A 26,850-nucleotide genomic window follows, 5' to 3' on the forward strand; every position below is an offset into this window, starting at 1 on the left:
TAAAATGGGAGAAAATTCTTTTTTTTTTTTTTTTTTTTTTTTTTGGCTGTGCTGCACGGCTTGTGGGATCTCAGTTCCCCAATGAGGGACTGAACCTGGGCCACGGCAGTGAAAGCCCAGAATCCTAACCCCTAGGTCACCAGGGAACTCCCAGGAAAATTCTTGAAAGAACATAAAACGGGGGAAAATTCTTCGATGACACTGAACACAAGAGTAAACAGCTCATGTTACATGAGGAAGAAAATACAAATGTTGGTGAGAGAAAGTCAAAGGAGTGAACCACTGAGTCAGGTAAAGAGAAAACAGACATTAACACATACTGTTTACAAGTATTTGATATGTTAATAGTCTGCTAATCAAGCTTTTACAACCTCCACTTGAAACCCTAAATGAAAAAATCAGAATAAATTACAATATAGGTCACAGCACAGACATTTCTGATAAACAAGAACTGTTTGGCTATTAAGTATTTCTAAAAAATTCTTTCATTATCCTTTGTTTTCTTTCATAATATCATCCTGTTTTGTACCTTTCAGATAAAAATTTTTAGAAAAAGCAATCTATATCTGTCATTTTCATTTCTTTCTAATTCTTTCTTTAACTGTCCACCACTCTCTTGACACCGATCTACCAAAGGTCCTGGTGACCCATGCTGATAACCAAATCCAACAGCCTCTCCCCAATTCCCATCTTACTGGATCTTTCTGGACACCCACACTACTGACCAAACACTTCCTGCTCCCATGACACTGCACTCTTATCCGTGGCCAATGGTCTTATTTCAAAAATCTCTGTAACTGGCTCTTCTTGCTTCACTCACCTTCTAAATGTAGATTTCTTTAAGACGTATTTTTTTTTTTTTTTTTTTTTAGAAATAACTTTTTTGCTTTATATAGTTTATTTATTTATTTATTTATTTATTTATTTATGGGTGTGTTGGGTCTTCGTTTCTGTGCGAGGGCTTTCTCTAGTTGCGGTGAGCGGGGGCCACTCTTCATCGCGGTGCGCGGGCCTCTCACTGTCGCGGCCTCTCTTGTTGCGGAGCACAGGCTCCAGACGCGCAGGCTCAGTAGTTGGGGCTCACGGGCCTAGTTGCTCCGCGGCATGTGGGATCTTCCCAGACCAGGGCTCGAACCCGTGTCCCCTGCATTGGCAGGCAGATTCTCAACCACTGCGCCACCAGGGAAGCCCTTTAAGACGTATTTTTAACTTTTTCTTTTTAATGCAAATAATAAATATTTGTTGCTGATGAATTAGAAAATTACAAGACAAAAAGAAAATACAAAAACTGATAATTCCAAAAGTATGAGTGAACTATTAGCAATGTGGCGAATATCCTTGCAGACTGTATTTTACTTATACATATATATAAACAAGGAAAAAATGGGATCTCACTCTTTATATGCTTTTAAAAAGTTGCCTAACTGACAGACTTGAAGGGAAAAAAGACAGTTCGACAATAATAGATTTCAATACTCTACTTTCAACAATGGACAGAACCACCACAGAGAAGATCAGTAAAGAACTAGAGAATGCGAACAACACTGTAAACAAACATGCTGAAACTTACGGAACACAGTAAGAAATAGGAAATGTGAATGTATCCAAACAAGTATGGAGTGTGAATCAGTAATCAAAAACTTCCCAACAAAGAAAAGCCCAGGGCCAGTGGTCTCACTAGTGAATCCTACCAAACATTTAAAGAATTAACACCAATCCTCCTCAAACTCTTCCAAAATCTGAAGAGGAGGTAACGTGAACTCATTCTAAGAGACCGGCACTACGCTGATACCAAAGCTAGACACAAACAAGGAAAGAAAACTACTACAGGCTACTATCTCTTATTAATATTGGTGTAAAATTTCTCAAAAAAATACTAGCAAATAGAATCCAACAGCCCATTAAAAGCATTATACACCATGAGCAAATGGGATTTATCACTGGAATGCAAGGGTGATTCAAGATATGAAAATCAATCCATGCAATAGACCACATTAATAGAATGAAAGAAAAACCCCACAAGAGCATCTCAATGGATGCAAAAGAAGCATCTGACAAAATCTAACACCCTTTCGTGGTAAAAACACCCAATAAACTAGGAATAGAAGAGACCTTCCTTAACATTATAAAGGACACACATATGTAATATGAGAGCTAACATCATACTCAATGATGAAGACTGAGAGCTTTAACAGAAACATTAGGAACAAGAAAAGGATGCTGCTTTTGCCACTTCTATTTAACATGTGACTAGAACTTCTAGCCAGAGTAATTAGGCAGGAAAAAGAAATACAAAGCTTCCAAATAGGAAAGGAACAAGTCCAGTTAAATCTGCTCATAGAGAACATGATCTCATTATGCAGGCAATCTTAAGAAATTCACAAAAAACTGTTAGAGCTAATGAGTGAATTTATCAAAGTTATAGCATACAAAATCAACACACATAAATCAGCTGTATTTCTATATACTAGCAATGAGTAATCCCAAAATGAAGTTAAGAAAACAATTCCATTTGCAATAGCATCACAAAGAATTAAATATTGGGGAATAAATTTAGCCAAAGAGGTGTAAAACTTGCACAGTGAAAACTATAAAACTTGATGGAAGAATGAAAGATTTAGATACATGGAAAGACATCTTGTGTTAATGGAGTGGAAGACCTAATATTGTTAGGATGACAATACCACAAAAAGCAATCTTTCTATTCATTGCAATCCCTATCACAATTCCAATGGTGCTTTTTGAAGAAACAGAAAAGGCCATCCTAAAATTCATATGGAATTTCAAGAGACCTTGAATAGCCAAAAGAATCTTGAAAAAGAAGAACAAAGTTGGAGGATTCAGACTTCCTGATTTCAAACCCTAATACAAAGCTACAGTAATCAGGCCTGTGTGGTACTAGCAAAGGATACACATACAGAACAACAAAACAGAATTGAGAGTTTGGAAACAAACCTATACATTTATACTCAGTTGGATACTGACAAGGAAGCCAGGACAATTCAATGGGGGAAACAACACTCTTTTCAACAAATGAATAACTAGATCATTAGATAGATAATTAGATAATAAATAGATAAAAATAATTAGATAATAAATAATAAACAGAGAGCCACATGCAAAAGAATGAAGTTGCACCCTTTTACTTTACACCATTTACAAAAATTAACTTAAAATGGATCAAAGACCTAACCTCAATAGTTAAAACTATAAAACAGGGGCAAATCTTTATGACTTTGTATTTGGCAATATTTTCTCAACTATGACACTAAAAATATAGGCAACAAAAGTAAAACAAATACATATGACTTCATCAAAATTAAAAACTTTTGTGCATCAAAGGACGCTATGAAGAGAGTGAAACGATAATCCATAGAATGAGAAAAATGGAATTTGCCCATTTCATCTAAGTTATTTGCATACAATTGTTCATTGTATTCCTGTATGATCCTTTATGATCTAAGTTATTTGCACACAATTGTTCACTGTGTTCCTTTATGATCTTTTAGGATCCTTATGATTCCTTTATGATCCTTTATGCATTCCTTTATGATCCTTTTGACTTCTGTTAATGTTGTTAGTAATGCTCCCTCTTTCACCGTTTTCTAATGGTTTGAATTTTTTCTTTTTTTTTTCCTTGGTCAATTTAGCTAAAGTTTTTTCAACTTTTGACACCTCTTTTCAAAGAACCAGTTTTTAGTTTCATTGATTTTCCTCTACTTTTTCTAGCCTCTATTTTCTTTATCTATGATCTTTGTTATTTCCTTTCTTTTGCTTGCTTTAGGTTTAGTTTGCTCTTCTTTTTCCAGTGCCTTAAGATGACAGGTTAGGTTACTGATTTGAGACCTTTTTCTTTATTAATATAGGTATTTACACCTGTAAACTGCCCTCTAAGCACTCTTTTAGCTGCATTCTATAACTTTTGATGTATTATGTCTTCATTTTCATTCATCTCAAAGTATTTTCTTTTTCTTTCTTTTTTAAGAAATTTAAGTATAGTTGATTTACAATGTTGTGTTAGTTTCAGGTGCACAGCAAAGTGATTCGGTTATACATATATATATCTGCTCTTTTTCAGATTCTTTTCCCTTATAGGTTAATACAAAGTACTGAGTATAGTTCCCTGTGCTATACAGTAGGTCCCTGTTGGTTATTTATTTTATATATAGTAGTGTGTATATGTTAATCTAAGACTCCTAATTTATCCCTCCCCTCCACTTTCCCCTCTGGTAAAGTCTGTTTTCTATGTCTGTGGGTCTATTTCTGTTTTGTATGTAAGTTCATTTGTATTTTTTTTTTTGGTTCCATCTATAAGTGGTATATGATATTTGTCTTTGTCTGACTTACTTCACTTAGTATGATCATCTCTAGGTCCATCCATGTTGCTGCAAATGGCATTATTTCCTTCTTTTTTATGGCTAAGACTCCATTGTATATATAGACCACATCTTTATCCATTCATCTGTGGATGGACACTTGGGTTGCTGCCATGTCTTGGCTGTTGTATATAGTGCTGCTATGAACATTGGAGTGCATGTATCTTTTCGAATTAGAGTTTTCTCCAGATGTATGCCCAGTAGTGGAATTGCTGGATCATATGGTAACTCTATTTTTAGTTTTCTGAGGAACCTCCCTACTGTTCTCCATAGTGGCTGCACCAATTTACATTCCCACCAACAGTGCAAGAGGGTTCCCTTTTCTCCACACCCTCTCCAGCATTTATTGTTTGTAGATTTTTTGATGATGGCCATTCTGACTGATGTGAGGTGATACCTCATTGTAGTTTTGATTTGCATTTCTCTAATGATTAGTGATGTTGAGCATCTTTTCATGTGTTTGTTGGCAATCTGTATATCTTCTTTGGAGAAATGTCTGTTTAGGTCTTCTGCCCATTTTTTGATTGGGTTGTGTTTTTTTTTGATATTGAGCTGCATGAGCTGCTTGTATATTTTGGAGATTAATTCCTTGTCGGTCATATTGTTTGCAAATATTTTCTCTCATTCTGTAGGTTGTCTTTTTGTTTATGGTTTCCTTTGCTGTGCAAAAGCTATTAAGTTTAATTATGTCCCATTTGTTTATTTTTGTTTTTATTTCCATTACTCTAGGAGACAAATCCAAAAAGATATTGCTGTGATTTATGTCAGAGAGTGTTCTGCCTACATTTTCCTCTAGGAATTTCATAGTACCAATCCCACATTTAGGTTTTTTGAGTTTATTTTTGTATTCATCCTGCTTGGTATCCATTTTGAGTTTATTTTTATATTAATCCTGCTTGGTATTCTGTGAGTTTCTTGAATCTGTGGTTTGGTGTTTGTTAATAATTTTGGAAAATTCTCAGCTGTTAATACTGCAAATATTTCTTCTGTTCTTTCTTCTCTTTCTGGTATTGCCATTACGGGCATGTTACACTTTTTGAATTATCCCACAGTTTCTGAATATTGTTTTTTCCAGTCTTTTTTCTTTTCAGTTTGGGAAGTTTTGACTGACATATCTTCAAGATCACCAATTATTTCCTGGGCCCAGAGGATTATTCTGATGAGACCATCAAAGGCATTCTTCATCTCTGTTACAGAGTTTTTTATTTCTAACATTTCCTTTTGACTCTAAGAGTTCCCCTATCTCAGTTTACATTACCCATCTGTTATTATATGTTGTGAACCCTTTCTTTTAGAGTCCTCAGTATATTAATTATGGTTATTCAGAATTCCTGGTCTGACAATTCCAAAATATCTGCTATATTTGAATCAGGTTCTGATGTTTGCTTTTGCCTCTTCAGATGACGCTTTTTGCCGTTTAGCATGCCACTTGATTTTACTGTTGAGAGCCAGATATGATGTGCTGGGTAAACATTACTGCAGTAAATAGGCCTTTGGTGTAAGGTTCTATGTTTACTTGGCTAGCATTAGGCTGTGTTCACTGTTTGCTGTAGTTGTAGATGTCAGCGGCTAAAATTTCCTAATGTCCTGGTTTGTCTCCTCTGCTGTGTTTTTGTCTCCCTAGAGCCTTCTTAAGTAAGGTCTGAGAGGCATAGTTCTTTCAGCTGTATCCGCGTGCTATATAGGAGCCCTACGGATGGTGTGTGGTGACGTGTGGGGAGATCCTATGATGGGTCTCAGTCTGTTAGTGAGCCCGTGTCCCTAAGCTGTGATCTCCGCAAGTGCTTTCAGTTTTTTGTTTTTGTTTTTCCCCCTTAAGTGAGGCAGGAAGGGTATATGGGGCTGGAGTTGGGTTCTTCCATTTCCCCAGGTTGGTTAGGCTGTGGGTTAGACTTGGGTAACACAGCTTCCTTTTTGTGCAGGCCTTTGTTAAGGAGAACAGAATGCTCTGGGAATTTCAAAATGGTTACTTTTCTCCTCCCCTTGAGGGGAAGCAGGAGAGGATTTTTCTCAGACCTTCACTATGAGGACTGGTGGGGCCCTCAGGGTGGATTTTCACAGATTTTTATCTCTGAAGGTAGCCCATGCTCAGGCTCTAGCAACTCCTGAAACACTCCTGCCAGATGGTGGCCCCAGCGGTGGCTTCCCTCTGTGTCTACCTTCTCCAGTTTTCGCTCCGTGTGCCCTGTGGTCTCAATTCTCTCGTGGATCTGAGAAGAGCTGTTGATTTTCAATCTTTCAGCTTCTTTTGTGCTGTGAGAACAGGAGTGACAACGTCCAAGCTCTTCACATGTTGAAGAGGCTAAACTACTTTTTTTTTTTAATAAGTTTATTTATTTATTTGTTTTTATTTTTGGATGCGTTGGGTCTTTGTTGCTGCATGCGGGCTTTCTCTAATTGCTGAGAGCGGGGGCTACTCTTTGTTGCGGTGCACAGACTTCTCATTGCCGTGGCTTCTCTTGTTGCAGAGCACGGGCTCTAGGCACGTGGGCTTCAGCAGTTGTGGCACGTGGGCTCAGTAGCTGTGGCTTGCGGGCTCTAGAGCGCAGGCTCAGTAGTTGTGGCGCATGGGTTTAGCTGCTCCACGGCATGTGGGATCATCCCAGGCCTGGGATTGAACCCATATCCCCTGCATTGGCAGGCAGATTCTTTTTTTTCTAAATTTATTTATTTATTTATTTATTTTTGGCTGTGTTGGGTCTTCGTTTCTGTGCAAGGGCTTTCTCTAGTTGCGGCGAGCGGGGGCCACTCTTCATCGCGGTGCGCGGGCCTCTCACTATTGCGGCCTCTCGTTGCGGAGCACAGGCTCCAGACGCGCAGGCTCAGTAGCTGTGGCTCACGGGCCTAGTTGCTCCGCGGCACGTGGGACCTTCCCAGACCAGGGCTCGAACCCGTGTCCCCTGCATTGGCAGGCAGATTCTCAACCACTGCGCCACCAGGGAAGCCCTGGCAGGTGGATTCTTAACCACTGCACCATCAGGGAAGCCCTAAACTACTTTTTAAAAGAAAATTTTTTTATCTCTCCAATTATTTACTTAGACTAATTTTCTAGGAGGGAACTTATTGCATCAAAATAAGTAAATATTTTCAAGGTTTCTGATATATACTGTTAAGCTTCCCTCCAAAACAGTGTGAAAGCTAATAAAGGAAGACGTTACTGCAAGGGAGTTGGGAGGCCAGGAGGGCAGCGCTCGTGCACACACCTCCAGGGCTCAACGTGACCCCCAGGGAGACACACCCTGCATCTCCAGCAAGAGGGAGAAACATGTGCTCCTTGCTGGGCAATGAAAAGCCACTACTTCAAACTCCCACTTCCCTCCAGTGCACTTTTCATTTATAACAGCCCCTCCCAATTTCCCCTTCTCCTTTATGAAAGAGTTTTCTCTCCTTTGCTTTAAGGGACTTGCACGTGGTTTGTCACTGATGCACGTTCTGAACTGCAATTCTTTGCTCCTCCCAAATAAACCGTTTTGCTGGTAAAATAACTGGTTGTTTTAGATTAACAGAAGCTGTACCAAAATAATCTAAATATGTTTTTACCACCTTATTTTCCTTCTCATAAACCTTCACTGATCCCTCACTGGTTCAAGATGACGTCCCCTTATCTCCACCAAATACACATTTCTCTGGTGGTTGCACAGGGTCACCGAAATCCTCTGTACATTTGGCCCTTATTGTTTTTCAATTTGATCTCTCACTACCCCGCAACGCCATGCTCTGGTGCTAGTGATTGGTGAACTTACTGTCCCTAGAACACATCATGATCATTCGTTTTTGCTCAAGCCATCCCTCAGTATCAATAATGTCTTCCCAAATTCAATCTACACTTCTTCCAGCTCACCTTGCCCTGTCCCATTCCACCTGTCCCATATGCAGCTACCACAGGTCAAGACTGTCAGCACACTTTGAAAGGTGTCAGGAAGCCAAGGACTTTTCAAAGAACACTTCTGCAATATAGGGCACAGAGGACGAGGCCATATCTACTCTCTGCAAAGTGAAAGGGACTGATTTAGATAAATTAAACTAAGAATTTCTGACAATTTGGGAAAACTGGGAGTAGACAGTTTATGAAATAAAATTATTTAATTATAGCCTTTGGATTTTTGCTTCTCATTCTATTTTTTCAGGGTTTTTTTTAAACCAGTGGCATCATGATTCCATTGTATGACCCTTTTTTTAAGTTCTGAGCAAAACTTTAATATTGAGAAAACTAGGTTTTTTCAAGTAATCAAAGACCTGGTGATAAAGATAACACGAAGCACAGGAAATTATTTTGATAAAACACAAAATTGTTACTTTCTAGGCAGATTACTTAAAAACGGAAACCTTTCACAATAGCTTATCAAGAGCAGACCATTAGTCCAATGAAGCTTTCTCTTTTTAGCAGATGAAAGAAAATTAAGTTTTAGTTTTATATAAGTACAGTATAGGTATTAAAGCTTATTTTTAAAACTGTTATAATAATAATTCAATTTTTAGCCAGTTTGACCACACAAGATTCCTGTTCTCTCTCCTTCTTTGTCTGTCTCCCTCTCTCTCTCAACTTTTTTTTTTTTTTTGGTATTCCAAGCATTGTTCCTTATAATATTTCAACTTTTTGCATTGATTAAAATACAATCTGAAGACTTCCCTGGTGGCGCAGTGGTTAAGAATCCGCCTGCCAATGCAGGGGACACGGGTTCGAACCCTGATCCGGGAAGATTCCACATGCCGCGGAGCAACTAAGCCCGTGCGCCACGACTACTGAGCCTGTGCTCTAGAGCCCGCGAGCTGCAACTACTAAGCCCGCGTGCCACAACTACTGAAGCCCGCGCGCCTAGAGCCTGTGCTCCGCAACGAGAAGCCACGACAATGAGAAGCCCACGCACTACAATGAAGAGTAGCCCCCGCTCGCCACAACTAGAGAAAGCCCGCGTGCAGCAACGAAGACCCAACACAGCCATAAAATAAATAAATTAATTAAAAAAAAATACAATCTGAGAGAGAGTAAAACCGTGTTCAACAATTTCCAGAAATACATATAGTATCCATACATATGAAAAGACCCACCTCAATAAAACAAAATAATATTTAATATTTCAAACATTCAGAAGCATATGAATGCATTAGAAAAGGTCTTTAAAAGCTACATAATAAACCAGTAGTTAACTCAGGAGAGGGATCTAGGTTTGAGTAAGGTCAAAGGTGAATTTTTAATTTCTGTTGATTTTTTTTTCAAAGATCAAATATATATATATATATATATTTAGACAGTAAATATGGTCTATTTTTGCTTCTTTCCAATAGAACACATTTGATCACATTTTTTTTTTATACAGCAGGTTATTAGTCATCCATTTTATCCACATCAGTGTATACATGTCAATCCCAATCGCCCAGTTCATCCCACCACCGCCCCACCCCCTGTGTGACCCTCCTAATTGCTCTAACCCAGTTTTTTTTTTTGCCCAATTTAAAACATCAACACCACCAAAACGTGACATCTTGGATGAATTAGTTACCCTATTAAGAACTTACTTAGTGACATTTAAAAACTTACCTATTTTTTCCTTTCTTCAGAAAAACCCATGTACAAAGCAACTATTTCTTAGATAAATAAATAAATAAAAAAAAGTTTAGTGTCACAAGGGTTGAAAGTCTTAAATAACTAAGTAAACGCATGGTACAAAGAATGATGATAATTAAAATGAAGAAAAGCTGTTACCAATTCTAAAAAACAGAGGTTTTTCAGCCCTAATATTTGATTTTTTTTAACTTAAAAAACAAAAACACAACTTACGTTCGATTTGGTCAAACATTACTGAGAAGAGGAAGTCCCGTGGTGTCATGTAATACTCTCCCCCGTGTTCCAGTGAGGAAAACTGCATGAAGCGCTGTTTACGAGGAGACGGTTTCCCTTTCATCTCTCCAGAGTCCACACTTCTCTAAAAGAAAAAGAACTTGCAATTTCAGATTTTTTTCAGTATCATTCCCCAACTTAGCTACTTCTACAATAATCTTTAAAGAGTAATTTTAGTGTTTAGGTACAACAACCTCCAAACTTTGAAGTCATTTACTGAACAGATATTTACGGAGTGCACAGGCACTGAAGACAGAGCAGTGATGAGGCTAACCGGAGGAACCTGCATTCCCACACAGGGGAATGACAATTAATGAATAAATGTATAAAATAACGTAAGACACTAAGAAGTACCATGAAGAGATATAAAGCAGGATAAGAAGTGATTAGTAACATTTCAGGGCTGCCCTGATGGCGCAGTGGTTAAGAATATGCCTGCCAATGCAGGGGACACGGGTTCGAGCCCTGGTCTGGGAAGAGCCCACATGCCGCGGAGCAACTAAGCCCGTGCGCCACAACTACTGCACCTGCGCTCTAGAGCCCTCGAGCCACAACTACTGAACCTGTGTGCCACAACTACTGAAGCCTGCACGCCTAGAGCCTGTGCTCCACAACAAGAGAAGCCACCGCAATGAGAAGCCTGCGCACCGCAACGAAGAGTAGCCCCCGCTCACCGCAACTAGAGAAAGCCCGCGCGCAGCAACGAAGACCCAACGCAGCCAAAAATAAATAAATAAAATAAATAAATTTTTTTAAAAAGTAATATTTCAATGGGATGGACAAGGAGAGGCTTTCTGAACAGGTGACATTCAACGAGACTAAATGAGGCATGCCTTGTGGGCTTGGGCTCTGGAGGGAGAGCATTCCAAGGAGGAGGTAAAGAAAGAATACAGACCATGGGACGGGAACAAGCGTGGTGTGCTCAAGGGTGGTGTGGCGGAAGAGAAGCTCAGGGAGACAGGACGACAGCAGATCATGTAAAGATGAAGTATATCCATTCTGATCAGTGGCCCTGCTTTTAGGAATATATTGACATCATGGGTACACAGTGCTAAGAGAATAAGAAAGGCTAAGATATTGTTACTGTCAGAGTCTGTACCTTAGACAATGGGACCTGGGCCTTGACCCAAATGCTGATAGAGACGATACTGAAATATTTATTGCTAACCTTTCACGGAGCACTTACTATGTGCTAGGCACTGTACTAGTTAAGTACTCTCCATGGATTATTTAGTTAATCCTCACAACAACTGGACAGTAGATACTACAGTAGATATGAAAACCGTAAAGTAAATGGCAGAGCCAGGATAAAAAACCAGGTGTGTCTGACTCAAAAGTGTTTCAATCTCTTAACTACCACAACTATCCTCCTACCCATGGCTGGGCACTGTGCCCTAGGCAGACTGGAAGAAGATGACATACCAGTCAGCACACATGCCAAGGTCAAAATAGGAACCTTGACTCAGAACGTGTCATCTGTGAAATCCAAGAGCACACTGGCACTCGGGATTGCTTTCCTGAAGGTAACGCGCTAACTCAGACCACGACATCCTTCCTGGACACATCGCTACCTTTCCATGCTGACACACAAGTCATGTTCAGTAAGTGCTGAGTGGAACTGAAATGGGGAAAAACAGCAATTCCAGTTGCTTAAACCTCCAAACTCAAAGCCGTCAACAGCTCCTTTTAGCTGGTCTCAGTCCTCTAACCAGTATTGATTCTCTCTCCCCAATTTGACAACAGGCTTCCTTGAGTGCCTACCAGAATACTGGCCGTATACAGAACACTCAATAATACTGCACTGATGGCGCCCTGTCTTCTCCAGATCTTGCCTGTTCATGTCTTTCCTTTTCTTTCCCCTTAAACTACTACTATAAAAATAACTCAAGGGGCATGTCTTAATTATATGAGTCCTTACTCTTATCTCAGTCATCAGAAAATTGAATTTTATTAATATTTTCTGAACATTTTATACATGAAGTAGATACATTATCATTTGATATGTTATCAAATGGATAGTGAGTATTTGTAGGAAAACAGCGGTAAACAAGACAAACAGTAATTCCTCCTAGGACGTACTAAGTGCCTTGGCAGTGAATTTACAGAAAGTGTACAGATGGGACAGGGAAGGGAGACGGGTAGGAGTCTCCTCAGTAAACGTCACAGCACTGGCAGAGTCCTAGATACAAGAGTAGTCCAGTGTATTGAAGAGCTAAAGAAGTTAAACACGGATATATACACTCTCAGCTTAAAGAATATTTATGTTTCTATTAGATTTTAAAAAGTAAATAATCTATACAGAAATAGGTATATGTATTTCCAAATCTTTAAATAAATGTTGGTTCTTAAAAAAAAAAAATTATTTATTTATTTATTGGCCATGCCACACAGCATCTGGGATCTTAGTTCCCCCACCAGGGATTGAACCCGTGCCCTCTGCAGTGGAAGTGTGGAGTCTTAACCACTGGACTAAGTCCCAATATTTAGTCCAGGGAAATCCCAATGTTAGCTCTTTTATACTATCTTGTATCTAAGTTGTTCATGACTAGTTAAAAAAATAGCTTTTACCAACCACTTAATCCCTTTTATGCAAACAAACATATTCTTCTTTCTAAACTTCAACCAACTAAAAGGGGCCAGTTACTCATTTATCCTCCTCAAGTGCTCTCCTAACAGGATGGATCGTTATTCTATGCCTCTTCTGGTTTTCATGCTGTCCTCTATCTTGTGGCAATCTTCCTCTTTCCTGGTCCTAACCTATACTGAAAATGACCAAGAAGTAAAAACACAAACCTCCCACTCTCTTGCAGCAAGATATGAAAACTGCTCCTCCATCTCATGGTTACCATATTCTATATACTTGTATGAGTCTATGACTTGCATAAGCGTAACATTTCTGAAGATTCTTGAGAAGAGTCAATTATTGTGGGAAGTGTCATTTTATTTTTATTTTAAAAATATTTTTAAAGTCTTTACTGAATTTGTTACAATATTGCTTCTGTTTTATGTTTTGGTTATTTGGCCGCAAGGCATGTGGGATCTTAGCTCCCCGACCAGGGACTGAACCCGCACCCCCTGCAATGGAAGGTGAAGTCCCAACCACTGGACCACCAGGGAAGTCCCCTGGGAAGTGCCATTTTAGATAATGGTTGATTGGGTTGTCATCCCTTCCAATTTTGGTTAAATATCCTCCCCAATGAACAAGAAAAGGTAGAGGAGGCGAAACTAAAGCTCCCTTCCCTGGGTTGATTTCTGAGCTTGAAACTGCCATATGAATTGTAGACCATGAATTTAGAAGGTCACTTACAAACAAATGACCTCCACATATGCCCACCACCATGATTCTCTATCAGTAGGCGATGTGGCATAAAACTATCTAACGACCCCCTACTAACATCCTCACAACTCAACCTGGTGTTGTACCTTTAATTTCTGCTACTTCATGGTATAAATAAACCTATTCTACTACCCCCAAATCCTGCAACTCCCTTTGCCAGCACTAGCAATGTCTCTCCTTTTTCTAATCTTTTCCATCACCTCTCACACTGCTTACTGAGGACACAGCCATCAGTTGGAGGCCATCACCTGTGTAGATACTAATCCCACCATTTCCCTTATGCAATATACAGCAGAAGCCCCCAAGTCACCACCTCTTACTACTAGAGTCTTTCCCTTCATCCTAACTCCTACCCGCCGACCTCCCAAGTAAATACGTAATCGAGCATCTACTAGTGTGAGGGCACTCCAGGAAGAGACAGGACACATACTAATCAAAGGGGCAACAGTACAGTAATAAACACTAACAATATAGCTAATGTGAATTAAACACATGCAAGGTAGGGTGCTAAAATCTTTACATACATGGTCTCACTCAATCTTCACAATGACCCTAACAGGAGACTTCATTTTATCAGCTTCATTTTACAAAAGAAGAAACCAAAGCTTGTCAAGGTTAACCAGCTTGCCTGGGTTAACGTGGCAAGTCAGCGGATAGCATAGAGGCAATATGACAACCTCAGCTCAACCACTATCCTATGCCAGCTCCTCTAAGGATTACATAAACTAGGAAAATAGAGAAAGCAGTGTGGGTAATGACAGTTGAGAAAGTTTTCATAAAAAGAGTGGGATTTAAGTTAGGCTCTAGAGAATAACAAAGAATAGAACTAGAATTAGCCATCCTTAAGACCTGGGCTAAGAGTTGTCCATTTCCTAAACGACATGTATTACTTCCCTTGTTTGATAAAATTTAAAATAAGTAGGATGTTATGAACACATTTCTTCGCTACAGCAAAATTTACGCAGGGGCAAGAAGAGTATTGTTCTGAAATTGCCAGAGCCTTTCTAATTCCAAGTTGAGGAACCAAGAAATCAATTTTCTTTAAGTCCCCTTTGTCATACAGTAGTTGAATTTTAAAGGACCACAAATTGATGTGTATTATATATTTATGCTTACTTCACAGAAGCTGGAAGATCAATTTGGCATTTTGAATCTTTTGTTCATCTATAAAGTTTATTCTTGCCATACTTCACATGTACGACCACTATGATCAACGCTCCGATTTCCTGGATGGATTTAACATCAAGAATGAACAACGTCTCTCTGCCCCCAACGCTTCCACCCTCTCCCCCGGTGCTCTCCGGCTCCCGTGAGCACGCTCTCTCTGCCCACATCCTCCTGTCTCTCCCCTCCTTCCCGTGCGCATTTCAGGTGGCTTTTTTCTGTTGCTGCTGTTTGCGTATTCCTTGAACTGACCATATGGTTTTGGGCACTCATTCTTCTCTCTCGTTTCTCCTGTCTCTCTCTCACAGATACGTGTACATGTGGCGTATCTGTGGTCAGTTGTGCTTGGTAAACTGAGTCTGGGCAAAGGCAACGGCTTTTTGAGTTTGGTTAAGTGCAGTTAGAGGGTCAGTTTGGATGAAGAGGATGGGGAGGAGTAACGAAGGTCAAAGTATTACAATTCTGTCTGAGACAACACCAGGGCAGATGCCCAGCTTAGTACCGTTAGTACTGCTCCGTATCAGGCGGTGAAAAAGTTCACAAATTCATCTTCAAACATTTAAGAACCTGTTATGTGTCACTGTTCTGCAGATATACAGACGGACACTGTGAGGTCTCGGCCTTTAAGGAGCTCACAAAAGGGAGTGCTGGAGAGCAAACAAACAATTCAGGGCACTGGCTCCAAGGACAAACTACCCGGGATGCAAATTCCAGTTCTGTCACTCACTAGGTATGTGACCTTGGGCCAGTTATCAGCTGACTCACGAACAGTGAGGAAACAGGAATCAAACTGCCCGGACTTAAATCCCAGCTCTGTCACTTGGCCAAGCTTCTACTGTGACTTCTCCCTAACTAATCTGTAAAATGAAGAAGACAGTAGTATCTACTTAAAGGGTGTTTTATAAACTGTGTGTTCAATGAAATAATACACATACTACGTGCTCTGGAAGGTCAGCCATTACTATCATGATTGTCGTAATTTAAACAAATGTTCTAACAGAAATATGTAAAAAACTGTAGAAGGCAGAGAGAGGACCAATGAACTGCCTTGTTAATTGCAAGACTTAACAAAGGCATCCCAGGCCAGGAGAAATGGGACCTGGGTTGCAAACGGCGAGGAGTCGCCAAGACCAGGAGCAAGAGCAGAGCAAAGCACGCTACAGCGTCCTGAGGTCCGGGCAGCAGGTCCAGGGCGCAGAGGGTCTCTGGGGGACGCAACAAAAATGGACAGAAGGGGAGAAGGGCAGCCACAGTGCACCAGGAAGACCGTCTTGGATGTGGGCATTTTCTTTTAATTCACACAGAGCCAGCGTAGATGGAAGACACTGGAAGGTACACGGCTGACGGTGCAGGGTATCTCATACCGTGATTCAGCACTTAATCTATACATCCAGCTAATACACTTGGTTTTTCAGTTTCAAAATCCCAGCATATTAGAAACATTACATTACAAATGCTAGAGTCTAGTATACTAATGGCAGAAGGGAGATCTAACAGCCTGAAAGTGAGACAGGAGAGAAAAATTAAACACGCCAGACCTGGCCACAATAATCTGGATCAATCAATGTTATAACGACCAATAAATAGCCACTAGGTCTATTTATGTGATGATGATCTTCAGTCACTTAGAAATTGCTAATTATGTAGGGAATATTTTGTTAAAAATGTAGGAAAATGTGTAATGTAGCTTAACTGTTTTTAATGTAAATCTTGCATTAAAAAAAGATGTTTTATTACTTACGAGGGTAATTTTAGTTGTCTGGAAGATTCACTTACAGGGCATAACTCACACCCCACTGATGCTGTATAAACTCAGCATTGCTCTCTAATCTACTATATATATCCAAAGCACTTTGCAGAATGTATGTTATATAAAAATACCAGGGCCACGTTTATATAAACTGAAAATGATTAGAACTGTGAGTAAAAGCACAGTGTCTTTCAAAAAAATACAAGTAGACGTAGTTTGGGCTCATCATAAATACTATTACATGTCAAATAAAATTAGACCACAGGATACAAATCTTTTCATCTTTCCAACACTGTTAACAGTCACTTTTAAAAAAACTTACTACTAGTGTATTCTTAGTCATGATGAGCTCTCACAGGAAAAGCATCTATACAAATAGCAATTCAGTATGCTGACACCTAGGTTTCAGGATGTCAAGAGAAATCTGAATGTCATCTCCTAGGGCTAAATCAATTCCTTTCAAAGATAAAAGGTATCATAAGGCAAACCATAATTTTAAGTAATTTATATAGGATATAAATAAACGTTGTTATTCACGTCTAAAAATCTGTTAAGTTCCAGGGGCCGTTTCAAGGGTATGGTGAGAATAACAGCACTGGAGGAACTCGGAACCTCCAGCTTTTATTATTTTTAAATTAAAAAAAATATTTATTTATTTATTTAGGCTGCATTGGGTCTTAGTTGCAGCACGCGGGATCTTCGTTGCAGCACGTGGGATCTTTTTTTTTTTTTTGGTTGTGTTGGGTCTTCGTTTCTGTGCAAGGGCTTTCTCTAGTTGTGGCAAGCGGGGGCCACTCTTCATCGCGGTGCGCGGGCCTCTCACTATCGCGGCCTCTCTTGTTGTGGAGCACAGGCTCCAGACGCGCAGGCTCAGTAGTTGTGGCTCACGGGCCTAGTTGCTCTGCGGCATGTGGGATCTTCCCAAACCAGGGCTCGAACCCGTGTCCCCTGCATTGGCAGGCAGATTCTCAACCTCTGCACCACCAGGGAAGCCCACGTGGGATCTTTAGTTGCGGCCTGTGGGATTTTTTTTTTTAATTGCAGAATGCGGACCCTTGGTTGCGGCATGCATGTGGGACCTCATTCCCCGACCAGGGATTGAACACAGGCCCTGGCATTGGGAGCGTGGAGTCTTACCCACTGGACTACCAGAGAAGTCCCGGAACCTCCAGCTTTTATAGGCTCTGCTACAAAAAACAAGTTTTCTTTTTCCCTTTGGATTTTTGGTTTTCACTCTCAATCTATATGATAATTCACTTGCAAATAAAATTTGGGAAGGTCCTTTCTCTATGCTAAAAAAAAAAAAGGTATAATGTACCTTCCTGAGTTAACTCTTAATAAAATCAAAGGGTCATTAAAAAAAACAAAAACAACAACAACAACAAAAACCAAAACCATAAATTGATGAGAAAGCAGTAAGTAAAACTTCTTAAAATCTCCGTCCCAAAACCTGACAAAGAACCAGAATGAAAACCAGAAAGTAAGGACAGCCATGCTGATGCTAGCTCCTAACCTCCCACTCTAAACTTGTTCTAGAAAGATCTTCTATTGATAGAAACTGATAATGCTGACCCACCTGCACGACAATACTAGGAATGAAAACTAGTTTCCTCCCCCAGAGTGTGATGGAACGAGAGGAGGAGATTCTGGAATCCCTTGCGGATGGGGCAGCCGGGCCTGGGTGTGTGCACCGCACGCCTCCGGGGGCCCCCTCACACTGGCATCGTCAGACAGCTGTGGAGCAGACGGCAGGAAGGTGCGCTGCGGAAGGCAGGAAGGTGCGCTGCGGAAGGTGGCCTCCTCTAACCTGCAGGGGTAACGCTGTCACCGACAGCTCCCAAGGGCAGGCACGTGCAGGCCAGAGAGGACCGTGGGGAGTCCCCCCGGAAACCCCCGTCACTCGCTGCCGTCACTCGAGGCCCAGGACGTGCCTCTTTCCCCTCCTGCGTCCCGTCAAAGGAGGGCTGGCATCGGCAGAGGATGCCGGGCACGGCCGGGCAGAGGAAAGTACTGCGTCCACAACCACGCTGACCACAAAGCCAGCAACCATGTCCGAGGGCATTTCTCCAAAGGGGCAGGCACCCCAAACAGGGGGACAGAGTGAATCGCAAAGGCCACCCCTGGGGATGCGCTAGCCCCCAGCGTGGCAGGAAGGCAGACGCCCAGACGAGAGCCAGGACATAGGACACAGCCTCGCTGCCCCTCCGGTCCCTCAGGCAGCAGACTGACCGACAGTCCACGGAAACTGCGAACAGCCTGCTCTGCAGCTAATGTTCTGGTGTGAAGGTAAAGAGTGCTCCGTTCAAGATGGAAAGGGGTCAAGCTTATACATTCACACCGTCCTTGGCAAATAACATAGCTGGCTAGACCATCTGTTTAAAACCTGATGTTGGGCCTATCCAAATTCTCTGGGAAAATGAGGAGCAATAGGGAACAACAATGAAAATCAAATTCTGAAAGAAAGCAGAAAAAAAATCCCAGAAAACAAAAGACGTGATGGATGGACTTTAAACATCAGAGAGCAAAGATAAGATGCAAGATGACAGAGGCTTCTGAAAGGGAGCCAGCCCAGCTACACAAAAGGAGCAGAGACGAAAGACGCCAGTATGAAATGAAAAGCTTTAAGAAACAGGAAAGACTAGAACCAACACTGCAGAAAATACACAAACTACTGATAGGAAAAAAAAATCACACAGAAGGCAGAAGAAAAGCACAGAGAAAAGCATTTAGGGAAAAGAATATCCACATGTGTGACAGACATCAAGGGTTCAACATGAAAACTGCTGTACTTCAGGAAGACAGAGAACAAATCAGCAATCATTTCAAAAACAGAGTGGGAAAAGCTCACTGAAACCGTCAAAGACCTGAATTTACTACCCGATCTGCCACTGCCCTATGTGAATATACTCAGGTTTGAATAATCCTAGAACACCTCGGGGGAGATTGGTCAGTTTTAGTTCTTTCAGAAAACCTAAATAAGGCAGATGGTAGAAAATCTAAGTAAGGTTAGAACTATGATGCCCTTATTGCTGGATTCAACCTCTTAAAAGCTGTTCTCAGAGAAGATAAAACAAAAAAATAACACAGTAAATGATTAAGCAAGGTGTAGTTCTAAGATAATTCTTAAAAGACACACATCACCCTTGTATAGTGAGGAAATGAAAGCAGTGTGAGGGGGTAACATACTCAAGCTATTCAACCCGAAAGGCTGGGGACAATTTTTTTTGCCCCTCTTTACTCCAACTTATTTATTGCAGTGCAGGAGAACTATTCCAGTAGGAATGGACTTAACGGTACCAATCTTAATGTCTACCTGAATGAGATATCCTAAGTTACTTGGACTCAACCCTGTCGGCCTCAGGAAGAAGAGGAGCCTACGGAATGTGCTTGTGGAGATCAAAGCACTGCTGAGGGTCTGCTGGGGGCTCGGCCCCTGAACCTACCGGGACTGCGTGGAAAGTGATGGGAGCGGGGATGAGTCCCTCCCAGTACCACTCGATTTGCTTCTCAAACCTGCATCTAAAGCTAAATGTATGGGAAAGGAGGGACAGAATAAAAGCTGGGATTGGAGCTATCCTCAACATGTGAGAACCGTCCACATGGTTCTGGTTAAATGTAAAATGCTCCATGGCTTTCAAGGATTACTTGTAATGCAGTAAAAAATGTGACAAAGGAATTAAGAGCAATATGAACTGGATAAAAGAGATCTTTGAAAGCTGATGACTTCTGTTAAAACATTTCACTAGTTTATTGCCTTTAAAGCAACAGGTGCTTCACCATTCTGTCTCTACTTTTTATCCATGAAGTGACAAATTGGAAAAACTGTTCTGTTCTTTGTTGAACATTCTTTGGTCTCTACATTTCTCATGAAAAAAGTGGGAAAAGAAAAGGCCTTCCTTACAATGCTTTCAGTATGTCCAATAGATACACATTGTATCAGGCAAAATGTAGTAAAACCTATTCATTTGGGGGTTTTATCTTGGAATTTGCAGTAATCTGGATAAAATGTAATTGTTTTGTTGTCTTTGAACTTTCTGTGGTGTAATTAAAGAATATCTTTTCTTCTTAAAGAGAACTTTACAACTGGAAATTTTCAGTCATTAGACAGAACTTTTCCATTTCACTCTGAATCAGGGAGTTTTTATTGTACATGAAACAAAATACTACCAGAGTAAATTAGAACTATTCACTGCATAAGCTATGCTTCATGATAAATTCTACAAAATGACAGAGTATTAGTGAGGGAGACAAAAGTCATTCCTGGGAAAACTGGGAGCTCTGGAAACTATTCTCTGTGGCTTCTGGATATTGCTTCATCTAGTGATGGACTAGCCTAGACTTCCAGAGACGGGAAGAAAGCTAGTGTGGCTTTTCTTAGATGAGCACGGTAAAATGAAATGACATATGCCTCTCTCTATATGAATTTAAAAATAGCCCCTAGGACCACAGTAATCTGTCTGAAGAGGAGTGGCCACTGTCAGGGATGCTGCTGAGTAAAGAAAGAAGCATCTTCTCTTCCGGTAACAGCTTTCTCTCTCCAGATGAGACCGCTGAGCAGAATACTCATTTCCCTTCCTCCATAACTACTTTCAGGAGGTACATCATAACTACAGACATTTTTGTTTATGTTCTAACCAGAAAGTTTAAATTAGGTTTCAAGCGATTAAAAAAAAGACTAGAGCCCTAACTTAAAATCTCAGTACCATCCTAAAGCTTCATCAGTATCACTCACTGCACTCACAAGTAAGTAAAGCTTTTCCTGAGAAATGACGGAGTTGCTTTAGCCTACTGCCCTACTCGCAAGGGAAATACTACTCTGTGAACTCCTCCTACAACCATTCAACATCAACTTATTTAATAAATATTACATGTCTCCTATGACCAAGCACTGTATGAAGTGACACATGAACAGACACCCCCTTTCTAGTGGGGGGAGGCATAACACAAGTGGGTGAATGCTAGACAGAAGTATGAAAGGAGCACTAAGCATTTAGCAAACGTGAAAAGTCCCACAACAATAAATTCCAATCTCTGATAGTTACTTTCCCAATGTTACTTATCAACCATGACATTTTGACTTCTTTCTTTTCAAAATGAGAGATATGTACATGTACCCCAATGTTCATAGAAGCACTATTCACAACAGTCAAGACATGGGAGCAACCCAAGTGTCCATCGACAGATGAATGGATAAAGAAGATGTGGTATATATACACAATGGAATATTATTCAGCCATAAAAAAGAATGAAGTAATGCCATTTGCAGAAACATGGATGGACCTAGAGATTATCATACTAAGTGAAGTAAGCCAGACAGAGACAGACAAATATCATATGACACCATTTATATGTGGAATCTTAAAAAAATGACACAAATGAACTTGTTTACAAAACAGAAACGGACTTCCTTGGTGGCGCAGTGGTTAGGAATCCACCTGCCAATGCGGGGGACACGGATTTGAGCTCTGGTCTGGGAAGATCCCACACGCCGCGGAGCAACTAAGCCTGTATGCCACAACTACTGAAGCCCACGTGCCTAGAACCCATGCACTGCGACAAGAGAAGCCACCGTAATGAGAAGCCCGCGCACCGCAAGGAAGAGTAGCCCCTGTTCACCGCAACTAGAGAAAGCCCACATGCAGCAACAAAGACCCAACGCAGCCAAAAATAAATAAAAAACAAAACATAAAACAACAACAAAAAAACAGACTCACAGACATAGAAAACGAACTTACGGTTGCAAAAGTGGAAAGGGGGCAGGGATAAATTAGGAGTATGGGATTAACAGATACACACCACTATATATAAAATACATAAACAACAAGGGTTTACTGTATAGCACAGGGAACTAAAAAAAAAAGAGACAGAGATGCACCAAACTAATATTTTTCATTATTATATAATTAAATTTAAATAGAAGACTCCTAACAGGTCTGGTATCAGCAAATTTATCTCGGTTGTGATCTTTCTTCTTTGGGCAACTGAGAAGTACAGCAGAGCATAACAAGGAGCCTTTTGTGATATAAGCTATGATCTAATTTCAGGACCCTTACAAACCCATGCAAAAAAGTCTCCTCAAAACTGAGAACTTCAAGTATGCCTGGGGAAAGTGCTGCTATCAAAGGGCTGAGTCATAAACAGAGGCTACCACGAGGGTTAACAACATTTAGGATATTATATCCTACAACACACACAGTGTGGAGCGAAGAGGGGATGGATTAAAGGATGCCTTCTCGCCTTTCTCCCATCCCTCCACGGGCAACAGCTGCAGTCGGTAGCTGTATGTACTTTATAGTTTCGGATTCCAGAAGGAAAGTGATTCATCCATACAGTATTTTGCACTGCTTTCCCCCCATGCTCCCACATTCTCCATGATCTGCTCAGGCTTCCATACCCCCAGCCCCCAGCAAAAGACTGTCCCCGCTACAGGCTTCCTCGGTTTACAGGAAGCACATAGTGAGGATGGCTTTTCAAAGCTTGTGGCTGAATACTGATGGCAGTCTGCCTCTCTACCACCAAGTCCCTTAAGCCCCACACCCTAACCCTACACAAAATGTGGTCAAAGACTGGAATTAGTTAAAAAACAAGAACAAAAAACCCCAAACAGCAACATGTTGCTTGCATACTAATTTTATCCCAAAAATAGAACAAATTTTTTGAAAACCTTCAGATAAATGGAAAAATAATGAAAGCTTGAATGAAGGGGCAGATATGCAATTTCCTATTAAAAACAGAAATTACATTTCTATTTTAAAATTCCACTGTTACTATCATTTTTATGAATCGGTCTTGTACGAAACAAACACGGTACTAATTTTAAATGTCAATCTTAGTTTTGGTCTTTGCTAACATAATTTTCCTGAAACTGACTGGGTTTGCTGGTGCGTCCTTAGCTTCAGTTTTCACCTTGCTACCTCTGATGAGCTTTAATAAACCTTTGCTGTACATCTTTCCAGAAGACAGATTAAATAACCACTTACTGCTTCTGATGGTAATTAAACCTCACGAAGCTAAGCATGTGATAGTTAGCTGCTTCTGGCCCTTTCATTTGTTAGGGTTCCGGTACTCCCTCCTCTAAAAGCCCTCCCCCAGCGCCCATTCTGGGTTAGGGTGTCCTAGAGCGAGTGTACAGGACTCAGTAAACGCTTAGCCGAGCCCTGGAGACTCTGCACTGCATCTGTCTGCCCCCGGCATGCCTTCCTTTGGTTAATATGTTAAATGGTTAAAAAAGTGTGCCAGGAATGAGTGAATCTTTATGAATGGGAACCAATTCCAAACTTGAAGTGTGATATTAAAAAAATAACAATTTAAAAATAGATTTCAGTCCTTAAACCAATATGCGAAAGGGTTTTGTGCTTATGTATTTTAAACCCTATTAATAATTTATTAAAATATCTTTAGGTAGCTAGAAATGTACAAGTGCACCCACGTGTGCACACAATTATTTCCTCTTATTACAACCACAAATTACTGCATACTGTTAATTACTTTAGATTTTAAAAATGCCTTCATAACAGGAGCACAGAGGCAAAGCTGCGGACAGGGGGTGGCAGTGTTAACTGTACCAAAAGGATATTGCTTATCTTGCACCTATTGCACAAGCCATGGAATCTCAGGAACAGATGCTCTGAAACTGCACTGCACCAGCTGCTGCGCACTTTCTGTCTGTAAAGCTGAATGATCTGATGGATTTCAGGCCTTATATCATGTTTGGTTTGGGCTGTAATGGATTTTTTCAGCTTCCGCTTGGAGTTCGTGGACATAACAATACGTCTAAGATAAAGTTTTGATTAAAATGTATTTGTAGCAAATGAGCAGGGGATGAGCTGAACATTTTACCAAACATTGACAAAACACATAAAGATACTACTTTTACCAAAAAGGTACTAAGATGCATGTCATTTCTGTTGATGTTTATAAATTAAATCACCAGTAAATAAAGTAATACATAGATTACATGATACAAAAAGTAATGCACATATATGATTACATATTTTGGCAAACGAATTTATTGTTCAATAAAGTTCTGCTTTGTATCTATAAAACATGAACACAGAACAAATCATTTAAGACCTGGCAAGAACTTGCCAAAACCTCCCTTTTTGCTTTTTCCTGATTCTTTGGACATATTTCAAGCTCATAAGACATCTATGCTCTCATTTAGTAATTTCTGAAGATACTTTAACAGTGAAGATTTTAAAAGATTCTATAATAGAATTTGCTATATAATGGCTGAAAAACCAAACAGACTGTGTGTGCTTGCTTGTTTGCTTTAAGGTAGCACCAAACATAACTAAAGTAAACCACCGCTAAATAAACAAGCTGAAGAGAATCCCCACTTTCCCACTTCTACTGCCAGCACTGCTAGTGTTCAGCCCCTTTTCCCTTCAACTTCACCACCCTTCTCTGCCTTTAACGACAGGTGGTATCCAACGAGGATACACGAGTTTCCACATCTAGCCTTCACGTACAGGGCAGAAGCAGGATAAAACTGTGCCAGTGAATCATATACTAAATGAGCAGAATTGTTAGCATTTGCCCAGGCAACAGTGAGGCCTGTACCAAATACGAAGTTTCTGGGTGCATGATTCAGAAAAATCCTTATCTTGACCCCTGAGAATTTTAGAATCTTATATGAGAAACAAAATCAGTGAAAACTTATGGTTTATGATAAGTTGTTACATACATATTTAAGGGTTGGCATGGACAGAACGAGCACTTGGGTAATCTTTCCCTTTTAAAATTTATTTGGTGGTGAATTTACTCCTGTGCTCTTTATAATCAAGAGAATAATCCTAGTTAAATCTTAACTAGGATTAGGGAAGAAAGTAGGGAAAAAGAAGGAACAGATATTTGTAGGCTAAAATAGAGCCTGAAGTTCTGAAATGATTCAGGCAACCCTAATCTCCAAACTTGAATTACTAGTGAAGTCCCAAAGAGTTACTCTGAATATTTAAAGACTTGGATGAACTTTGTTACTTTGTTTAGTGTAAAATTAGTTTCTAAATATTCATGGCTGTTGACTCTTTTAACTTATAATAAAAAAACTTTATATGGTTATTACCAATATTAAAAATGTTACTATGAAATCATAGTTTAGGCTCTGAGTTCCTGAATGACCCACCTCACTCGCATGCTAGTGGGTAAAGAAAATAAACATGAAGACACTTTCTTGGATAATGGATCTTTATGATTTAAAGGAGAGGGATATGGTAATAGACCAAGGCATCTGTGACATTTATAAAGGTGTAAACAGGATAAGCTAGTACAACAGGGCTAACAGAAGGCACACTGGGCTAGAAAAGAGAAGGTACAGTCAGAACAGAAGTGAAGTACTGGTAAAAGGGAAGAGTAAATACCATAAAGTAAAGGTAAATATTGTAAATGATCTGATCTGAGGGTAATATCCAAAACCGAAGAGTAACACAGTGACAGGATCAAGACAGTTTACTTGAAAATAATTTTAGATATAACACCTGAAACATTTTGTAATGTAAAGAAGGACAAATATTAAGAACCTAGAAGGGACAAGAATATAACCTAAAAATTAGAGCAGAGCCTCATAATCCCACACTACAATGCTTCCTGGTGCTTGTGACTCCTGGAAATTATAGGTGAAAACACTGTATGAGCTTTTTGGGAGAGAGTACATAACTTTTATCATATTCTCAACCTATTCAAAGAATAAATGACAGGGGACTTCCCTGGCGGTCCAGTGGTTAAGAATCCGCCTTCCAATGCAGGGGACATGGGTTCGATCCCTGGGTGGGGAACTAAGATCCCACATGCTGCGGGGCAACTAAGCCCATGCGCTGCAAACTATAGAGGCCTCACACTCTGGAACCCGTGCGTCACAACTAGAGAGAAGCCCATGCGCTGCAATGAAGAGCCCACGCGCCACAACAAAAAGATCCCACATGCCACAACTTAGACCCAATGGAGCCAAAAATAAAAATAAATACAAAAAAAGAATAAATGACAAAGATGAATCAGCAAACGTGAGTAATAATATGGTAAAATACAATAACAATTAGTAAAAAAAAAAAAAAAGCTCCAATTCTAAGCACTGCTCATGTTAGAACAGCGCAGAGTTAATTAACTCCACATAACTGAGATGATCCATTCTCAACACATGGCTGTAGAGGACTCTTAAAATTGAACAGAAAAAGTTTTCTCCAGCAGGACTAAATATAAAATGAGAAAACAATTAATTCCAAGTCCTTTAAAAATGTCTTACATTTTCCACCAGCTAAAGCATATTAATTAAAATAAAAAATACACAACTTCTGTGTAGCCAGAATAAAGCAAGTACTAAAGGACATCATCGTTGTATAAAAAATTCGAATAAAAGCTTGGTCTTAATAAAGTCTTATATGTGTATCTG

General features: G+C 40.1%; 1 protein-coding gene across 1 annotated transcript in view; it reads right to left on the reverse strand.

Annotated features, from left to right (window-relative positions):
* Positions 1-26,850, reverse strand: part of MICU2 (mitochondrial calcium uptake 2) — an 88,950-nt gene that overhangs the window by 49,289 nt on the left and 12,811 nt on the right. Inside the window, exon 2 of the mRNA XM_036831482.1 lies at positions 10,156-10,300. Within this exon, the coding sequence (XP_036687377.1) occupies positions 10,156-10,300 (145 nt within the window). The remainder of the gene's footprint in view (positions 1-10,155; positions 10,301-26,850) is intronic.

The sequence above is a fragment of the Balaenoptera musculus genome, chromosome 18, assembly GCF_009873245.2.
Source record: "Balaenoptera musculus isolate JJ_BM4_2016_0621 chromosome 18, mBalMus1.pri.v3, whole genome shotgun sequence".
NCBI classification, from domain to species: Eukaryota; Metazoa; Chordata; class Mammalia; order Artiodactyla; family Balaenopteridae; genus Balaenoptera; species Balaenoptera musculus.